Raw genomic sequence first — 9,595 nt, 5'->3', positions numbered from 1 at the left:
TTTTAAAAAATAAAATCCCTTTGTAACAGACGAGTTTTCGTATGAAATCCTCATACTTTGAAAGAGATTGTCCGTTTTGTACACGAAGTGCATCCAGTTTTTGTCGTAACCCTCTCAACTTTCTTGCACATGCTATGTGGATGAAATGATGATACCATGCCAACTTTCAACCTTTCCAGAGTTCATTTGAAATGCTCTTCAATTTTAGAGTCTTATAGCTCAAAATAATTAGTAAATGCATGAAAAATGGTGCATGAAAAATAAGAAATGAAATAAATAAGTAATTAAAAACAAAATAATATAAACTTTATTAAAATATATAAGTAGAAACAAAATAAAATAAACTTTAATAAAATTTATGAAACTAAAATTAACAAAGTATTTTCTGTTCAAAACATTATAAGAAACCTCTAGTATTATTGAAACTAAAATCATATAAAATTGATGCAACTAAAATTATCGAAGTATTTTCTGTTCAAAATCATTAAAAGCAAAAAGAATTTTCATAAAGAACTTTTTTTGATAGAAACTTTAATAGCAAAAAGAATTATCATAAAGTAAAATAAATAAGTAATTAGAAACAAAATAAAATATAATAAATAAGTTTTTTGTTGTAAGTAGAAACAAAACAAAATAAATAAAGCAAAAAAGAAAACAAAAAAACAGGCAAAAAATAAAAAATATGCCACCTACTGGGCCACCACGGCCTGAATACGACTAGAAACCCATCAATGGGCCAGGATTCAGGCCCGCAGAAGGCCCAGTAAGCCCATCAGGCATAGCAGTGACAATTAGGCCCGTAAGCATGCAATGGAGAGGAGCTCGAGAGGGATGCGGCAGTGGGGCTTATAAACCACTGCGTGCCCCTCTCAACTAGCGAGGTGGGACTAAACTTTCGACGCGAGCGCAGCAGCACAAGGCCTTTGGTCCCGGTTGGTGGCACCAACCGAGACTAAAGGTGTGCATTGGTACCGGTTCGTGGCGCCAACCGGTACCAATGCCACCCCTTTAGTCCCGGTTGGTGCCGCCAACCGGGACCAAAGGCCGCCGCTTCCCGCCCTTTGGGCTACTGAAAAGAGGTCGTTGGTCCCGGTTGGTGGCACCAACCGGGACTAAAGGTGGCGCTGGTCCTGGTTGGTGCGACGAACCGGGACCAAAGCCTTTCCTATATAAGAAACACTTGGCGAAAATTCAGAATTTCATCGCCAGTTGCCCCCGACGACGCCGACCTCCTCGACGCTGCAAGGCTGCCCCGCCGCCGTCGCCGTCGCCCGTGCCCCTGAGCCCACGCCGAAGCCGTCCGCCGCCCCCGAGCCCACGCCGATGCCGTCCGCCACCCACGCCGTCACCCTCTACCGCCCCCGAGCACGCCCGGCCGTGCCCCTGCGCCACGACCTGCCCCCACCGTCGCCGTCGTCGCCGGCCACGCCCCTGCCCCGGCCCGCGCCCCCCACCGTGGCCGTCGCCGACGCCCTCGCCGCCCCCGCCGTCGCCCTCGCCGCCCCCGCCGTCGCCCTCGCCGCCCCCGCCATCGCCCTCGCCGGCCGCCCCCGATGTGAGCCGCCGCCACCACGGCTTTGTTCAGTGCTTTTTTTTTCCATATAATGTGTATTATTTTTTTGTTCATTGCATTTTTTTCATATATATATATAATGTATATATGTATGTGGTAGCTATATGATGAATGGATGTGGCTATGTATGTATGAATATAATGTTCATAGCATTTTTTTTATATATGTTTTTTTCCATATATGTATTAATTTTTTATTTAGGTTGTTAGTAGATATCGATTTTAGGTTAGTGCATTTTAGGTTAGTGTACATGAAAAAGTAAAATTAGTAAGTACTACTTGATTTTAGGTTAGCGCTTAGTAGTTGAACTAGTTGATTTAATAAAACTACTTTATTTTACTATATATAGAAGTAGTTTATTTTTAGTAAGTACTACTTTATTTTATTTATAGTAAGTGCTTAGTAGTTGAACTAGTTTATTTAATAAAGCTACTTTATTTTACTATATGTTGAAGTAGTTTGTTTTTAGTAAGTACTACTTTATTTTATTTATAGTAAGTGCTTAGTAGCTAGTTGAACCAGTTGATTTAATAAAACTACTTTATTCTACTATATATAGAAGTAGTTTATTTTTAGCAAGAAAATTAATAGAACTAGTTTATTTTTTTAGTTAAAGCAATTATTCCCGCATCGACGTCGACGATGCCAATCCCGCATCCTCGTCGTCGACTCGGCGGAGGAGGCCGGCTTGATCAGAGGGGCCATGTCCGGGACTGGGCTCCGCCGGGCTGCTTTTGGGAGGTGCTACCTTCCGGAGGGCGTAGGTTGGTGAGGAGCCAGCCCGTCGTTGACCCGATCCTTGTTTGGTGGCGGTCGCGTGGGCCAATGACGGTGCCGAGGCTTCCGGACATCGCGGAGGTGGTACGTCACCGTGTCAGCGAGGAGGACCAGCACGTCCGTCGCTACATGGTTGCGTTGGAGGGCAGGTTCGACAATACCTGGCAGGTTCTTCAGGGATCTCACTGGAGCTATGATCCTGTGATGGTTCCTTCCCTTTGGGTGTCCACCGCCCGCGCCGATACCCGTCGGGCGCTATAGTTCTAGCTGTACTGGCGATATGTATGATAGTATTTGAGGTGTATTAGTGATAATATTCGACGATGTACGGACGCATGGAGATGATGTAGTTTTGCTTATAATTGAATGCATCCTAATTTGAATACTACTTTATTTTGTGATTTGATTTTGCTTATTGAATGCTCAAATTGGAAAACTACTCCTACTTTGAATGCTAAAATTGGAGAGCACTATGCAAGGCGTATGCATATGATTAGTTGATAGCTTATAGGGTTTTTGTTTTCGCAGAAATCTAGGAGCCCCCCTCCATCATCCCCGCCGTCGTCCCCGTCACCGACCCCCTCCGACCTCGAGGTGAGACCAGCCACGAACCGGTTTTAGAAAGATAATTAAACGATATTTCGGGTTGACTTTAAGTCTATTGAGTCTCCACCATATATGAGAGGACGAAGAATCCCGACTGTTGTCGTGGGGGTAGCTTCTCCTTCATTCCAGTGTGCTAGACAATTTGATGTAATGCACTCGGGAACGAAAGGAAGGAGCTACCATCACCGACGGTCGCAAATGTCTGAGAGGAATCAGTGAGGGAGAGTTCCACCATATATATATGAGAGGACGAAGAATCCCGACTGTTGTCGTGGGGGTCGCTTCTCCTTCGTTCCCGTGTGCTAGACATTTTGGTGTAATGCACTCGGGGACAAATGGAGGAGCGACCATCACCAACGGTCGAATGTATACACCACGTGAGCTGAGAGTTTTCAAGAAAAGACTCGACAAACCGATAGTCAACCCGTGATGAATAATAATGATCTAACTTAGGTTTTTTAGTACATATATTTAATTGTAGACATTTAATATTTGAATTATGAACATAGGAAATGTCGTACTCAGACGACGAAAGTCTCCCGTGGGAGTGCGACTGGTGCCACGACGACCGAGGTCTGTGCGACAAGCCTCACCTGGACGAAGATCGGCGCTTCAGTATTAAGCTGGAGGAGACCTTCGATGTTGAAACGGTACGCAACGATGACAAGTGTTATTTTTTCCTAAGTAAGCACGACTTCAACTATTTCAACGTGTACTTTTCATCTTTTACAATTCGACTAGCTTATCCCATGCCATGCAAGACGCTACGTCTTGGAGAGGATGGGTTTTGAAGACCATGAAAGTATGGAAACAAAGAAAATTCACCTAAGGACCCATCATGATATAGATTTTGAAGTAAATCTGTATAATTTTGAGAGCGTAACCCATTTTGGTTGCAAAAATTGGGAAGCATTTTGCAAGATGTATGGTTTTGATGAGGGTATGCTTGTCACCATGGATCTTGGTGATCCTGACATCGAGCAAGACAATATGGACATTTGGGTCCTTGTTGATACGCCTCCAATTCTACCGCTATGTGAGTTTCTCAAACATATTTATTAGCTAATTTATATTCTTCATTTCAAAATAGTTGACAGCTTATTTTGATTGTTCAAACAATGTGCGGAACATGGTAGACAGAACCTACTACACCGATGGCTCTGAGTTAACTTATAAGGAGAAAACTCATCTGGTCGGATTTTGTACTGATCTTGAAAATTACAATATCTATTGTAAAACTCCTCCACATTATGGTCAATACGTGCCACTAGTGCATGTGTTGAACTACGGTAACTACTTGGAGATACCCTGGTAAGATTTCTTACTATTACGACATCCGTGCATCTTTTGCATACTTCTAAAACTAGTACATCATTGCTAACTATGAAGTTATTACTATGTTTTTCAACAGATAATCCCAGAGGATTGTGTGCCTCATTTGATGTATCAGAATGGTAGCCTTGATGTTTTGAACATACAACCAAGTCATCCTACGAATCTCAACTGTCCATACCGGATTTCTAAAAGAAGTGGAGACATGAAAATCAAAGAATGGAAAAAAATGTATGGACAGTCGCAAGGAGGTTCTTGGAAGCAAAAGGAAGCGAAGCGCAAAAATTGGAGACAGGATGATCTCCATTCTCCATAATGGAGAGTCGGGGTCTATATTGTTTTATGCTATTTTACCTTAAAGAGGGTATTTAGGTCCTACCTAATACTGATGATCATGTGCTAAGAACAATTAAGTAGGGTTGGTTCGATGACTATGAGGATGATGATCGTATGACTTGTTATTAATAACGAGTAGAAGTTGTATGATGATGATTAGTAGGACTTGTTATTATGATGATGCATGATGCGGGCATGAAGAGTTATTATATATCAGTGGGTGAAATGAACATGGATTGGAATGAAGTGAAGGCAACAAGCATGTGGTGCATGTCGAAAGTAGTACTAATCCAAACTTGATCAAGTTACGATTAATATTACTTTCGACATGCCCCACATGTTGCCTTCACTTTAATCTAAGCCATGTTTAGGCATAGCAGTAGCGTTGGTAAATCAGGCACGGAAATAAGAGAGGATAGTTCTCTCTGTTAGCTAGCTTACACACCCTAAATTACCCCCTAAACCCTCCCCCTTTCAAAAAAAAACCCAGCCACTGAAATGCTGACGCGTGGATGCCTTTTGGTCCCGGTTGGTGTCACCAACCGGGACCAAAGGCCCTCCTGCCTGGGCTGGCCGCGGCGGCCACGTGGAGGCCCATCTGTCCCGGTTCGTGTAAGAACCGGGACTAAAGGGCTAGGGCATTAGTAACGACCCTTTAGTCCCGGTTCAACAACCGGGACAAAAGGCCCTTACCAACCGGGACAGATGACCCTTTTTCTACTAGTGACATCATTCTCGAACCCGTAGGGTCCGCACGCTTAACAGTCGTTGACGATATAGCATTATATGAGTTATGTATGTTGGTGACCGAATTTTGTTCGGAGTCCCGGATGAGATCACGGACATGACGAGGAGCTCCAGAATAGTCTGGAGGTAAAGATTGATATATGGGATAATAGTGTTTGGTCTCCGGAAGGCTTCCGGAATTCACCAGAAGCGGTTTCAGATGTTTCCCGAAATGTTCGGGTACGAGAACACTTTATTTGGGCCAAGGGGTAAAGCCCACGAGGCTTTAGGAAGGTGCAAAAGGAGTTTTGCGGAGGCCAGGGGGCCAGACGCCAGGGACCCAGGCGTTTGGTCCTGCAGTCCGAGAAGGACACTTGACTTGCAGGCTAAACCGACTTTAAGGAGGTTTTTTCTCCAAGAAACGACCCCAGGGATCAACATATAAATAGAGGGGCAAGGCTAGCACCCGAAACACATCAAGATTCACCAAGCCGTGTACCGGCAACCCCGCCCTTCTAGTTTATCCTCCGTCATAGTTTCCGTTGTGCTTGGCGAAACCCTGCGGAGATTGTTCTTCACCCACCACCGTCACCACGCCGTCGTGCTGCCAGAACTCATCTACTACTTCGCCCCTCTTGCTGGATCAAGAAGGCGATGACGTCATCGAGCTGAACGTGTGCTGAACGCGGAGGTGCCGTACGTTCGGTACTTGATCAGGACGGATCGTGAAGGTGTACGACTACATCAACCGCATTGATAACGCTTCCGCTTAGCGACCTTCAAGGGTATGAAGATGCTCTCCCCCTCTCGTAGCTATGCATCTCCATGGATAGATCTTGCGTGTGCGTAGATTTTTTTGTTTTCCATGCAATGTTCCCCAACAGGCAATTTGTAGCAAGATGGGTATGATTATATCTTGAGGGGGAGTGTGTGATATTAATATTGTACATGTACAAAATTGAGCAAGGGGAATAAATGGCACAGGGTGTCCAGGGTAAGACACAACACATCACTTGTTGGATTATTAAGAATCGGGAAGAAAATTGTACCAGAAACCACCACCAAAGTAGCAATAAGATGATTGTGAGTATCACTACACCTCCCACTACGCCCAACACAATCCAAATATGTCGTCCTGCATGTAGTTGACATGTAACCCAAGGAACAATATGATGTAAAAAAATCAATTCCACGTCTCATGCTTAACTCACCGTTCGAAGCCTTGAAGAATCGATACCGATAACTGTATATAGCTGAGGGGGCTATTGCCCCCCCCCCCCCCCCCCCAACCAGCCCAACACAAATTCCTGAAGGATATGTCACATCAGCAAGCAGTTCACTAGCAGCCTTGTCGAATGCTTTGCACTGGGTGCAAGTCTCCGTAATGAAATATGATGTTTCTTTCAGCAAACCCAAGACTGCACACGTCATAGTAGACAGAATCACTCTTCCTAAATGTGCATACAACCCGGGCATCCTGGAAGGCCCGAGTGAGACATCTCTTGCAGTCATAGGCCTCTGTGTCACCATGACATCTTTCTAGAGCATATGTTCTGTCCTGGCTAGAACCAACCATCTGCTTGTAGAACAAAGAGGGGAAGGAGGCGGCTGCCTCAGGCAGCGTGGCGGACAGCTCTTCAAGGTTTTGCTAGTACTTGCTGGGCGCAGTGTAGTTTCCACCATCACAACGGTAAGCCCAGTAACTCAGACTGTGGCTGTGGTAATAAGGAGATTTAGTGCAGTCACGACATGCGTCGTTGTCTTGATGGCTGTGATGGTGTGGCCTGAAAAAAAATAGATGAGTGCCATGTTAGTGCCATATGAATGCAGCCTGGGGATGCTCGGGTCAAATCGAATGGGGCAAAATGATGAGGAGGTCGAGGGCTATTTATAGGTGCGGTGGCCGGAGAGCACGTGAACGTGGGCAATGTGGGCGCAGGCGTGCTTGGGGTCGTGCGCGATGTGGGCTGTTGCGAGAGAGAGGTGGGGGACGGACCTGACATGCAGGCCCCACATGTCAGTGGCTCGGGGGAGAGAAGGGGGGGGGGGCGTGAGGCTGGCCTGGCTAACTGGACCACGGCCTGGCTGGCTGGTCCAATTGGGCCTTTATTTTTTCTTTTCCGTTTCCATTTTTCTTCTTTTTTCTTTTTCCGTCTTCTTTGTAAATTCAAATAGAGTTTGAATTTGATTTTTTTTCAAACAGAGAACATTTTCTAAATTCCAAATGGAATATTTGTGAATGTTCAAATTTTTTGTTTGGGCATTTTGGACATATAATGCATGCACTTATATTTTCCTTTTAAATTTGAATTTGGTTTCAAAACCAAATATGTTTCAAATTCATTTTAGATAGTAGGCAGAAGTTCAACATGTCATTTGGACTTATGGAAATAATATTCCCTGCCAATAAAATACATGACCATTTTTTGAACAATTCCCTTTTTCCCTTTGATTTGAATTGACTACAAAATAAATCCAACTCAAATCTTTTGGGAAAATTTTAATAGGGCTTTGAATATTACTTGGGACTTATCAGGGATAGCCTTACGCCTAAATAAATTTGAAAAGGTTTGGTTCCTACCAAGGACTAGCTAGGTTTCAACTAACTGTATTGGGATTTTATCCCTTCTATGCAAACAATCAAACAATCAAAGTTAATCACAATCAAATCCTAGGCACTCATGGGTATTTCCTAGAAAAAAATTAATTCCTTGTGAATTTTTTAACATCCCAGATTTGGGAAAAATCTGGGATGTGACATTTCCAGTGAAGGTTTTGTATAGCATAGTCTAAGAAAAAATTAATCATTGGTTATCTTTAAGTAAGCTAAGTCACACATTTAATAGTTGCAGTACTTATGCAAGTGCCATTTCCCACTAGCAAGATGTGAAAACACACATCTCATTACTTTGGAAAAGGGGAGTACCCCGGGCTCTACATTACAAAATATACACACCGAGTAACAGACAAGAGACAAGATAACACAAGCACGATCGGTCTAACCCGAGATTACATAGTTCACCCGTGTAATGTACGAGTGGCTCGCCAGCCAAACACACACCATATATTTATTTATATATTCAGATTCAGACATGTTCAGTACGCGGCAGCAGCTCCAGCCAACTTCCTGAATAGCATGGCCGCCTGCCATTCATCCAGATGGTCGTCATCCTCGTTGGTCCCGTGGGCTGCTTCATCCAGGAAGCAGTGCGCGGGCGCCTGCCACTGGTCGTCGTCTTCCAGCACCACGCCCACCTCGAAGCTCATCACGAACTGCTGTAACCCCGTCACTGCAAACATGCATGCAGACCTCCATAAAGTTTCAGACATCACGTACGTACATGGATTTTTCGGAGCTGATAAACAAACAGTAGTGCAGTAGCAATGGGGATGTGCATACCGTCAAGGAAGTTCCAGCGGACTGGGCGCCCCGTGAGCGCGTCCTCGTAGTAGAGGATGAAGTCGGCCTTGCCCCAGACGCGGCAGTCGATCCCGCCGGTGGTCTCGCGGCCGAGGTAGACGGCGCCTCCGTCGGCGAGCCACCCGGGGGGGAGCACGCCGACGGGGACCTGCTGCGTGCGGCAGGTGGCCGAGTCGAAGTAGAAGGTGGTGCCGTTGTTCCACTCCACGTCGTACAGCGGGTCCCCCGAGAGCTGGTGCCGGATCAGGTTCAGGTTGCGCCGCCGCGGCCAGTCGTAGTACAGGTCGTGCAGGCGGAGCGGCGGGCCCGTTGAAGCAATCGAGACGTTGGTCAGGTTCGTGAACAGCACCGCGTGGAACTGCTCCGGCCAGGGCGCCGGCCCATCAGGCGTCGTCGCTGAGGACGACGCCGCCGCAGTGGTGGCGGCGGCGATGAGCAGGAGCTGCTGGAGCACTGGCCATGCCATCTCTGTCCCGGACCTTATCTTTGGTTTCACCTGTCGGTCTGCTGGTGAGTGGTGAGTGAGGGCTGAGGGGTGACCACCAGTGACCAAAAGCAATGGATGGAATGGGCAGCAAATTTATACCATCCATGTGCAGCAATTTCAGCCGCACAAGCTTCTTGGAGAATTATCAAGTTATATAAGAAACAATGAAGCAAATATCATGTTTCAGTGATGAGTATTACTTGTTAGCATAGTTCCAAATACAGCGTCATTATGCAGATCCACTTACACCAAGTTTAGGAGATTGGCCATTGCCGCAAGAATGGTCAATTCCACTGCTGATTTTTTTTTCGAAACGGAGGCAAAAGAATTGCCTCAT

At 45.5% G+C, this 9,595-nt stretch overlaps 1 protein-coding gene across 1 annotated transcript; it reads right to left on the bottom strand.

Moving 5' to 3' along the window:
* Positions 1 to 8,219: 8,219 nt before the first annotated feature.
* On the bottom strand, positions 8,220 to 9,375 carry LOC109769739 (uncharacterized protein At4g14100). The gene is made up of 2 exons (XM_020328463.4): positions 8,751 to 9,375; positions 8,220 to 8,640 (listed from the first exon to the last, which is right to left on the bottom strand). The coding sequence occupies exons 1-2, from the start codon at positions 9,235 to 9,237 to the stop codon at positions 8,447 to 8,449; spliced, it is 681 nt and encodes a 226-aa protein (XP_020184052.1). The 5' UTR covers positions 9,238 to 9,375; the 3' UTR covers positions 8,220 to 8,446.
* Between the last annotated feature and the right edge of the window lie 220 nt (positions 9,376 to 9,595).

The sequence above is a fragment of the Aegilops tauschii genome, chromosome 3 (genome assembly GCF_002575655.3).
Source record: "Aegilops tauschii subsp. strangulata cultivar AL8/78 chromosome 3, Aet v6.0, whole genome shotgun sequence".
Classification (NCBI taxonomy): domain Eukaryota; kingdom Viridiplantae; phylum Streptophyta; class Magnoliopsida; order Poales; family Poaceae; genus Aegilops; species Aegilops tauschii.
This window is presented reverse-complemented; position numbering and strand designations above follow the sequence as displayed.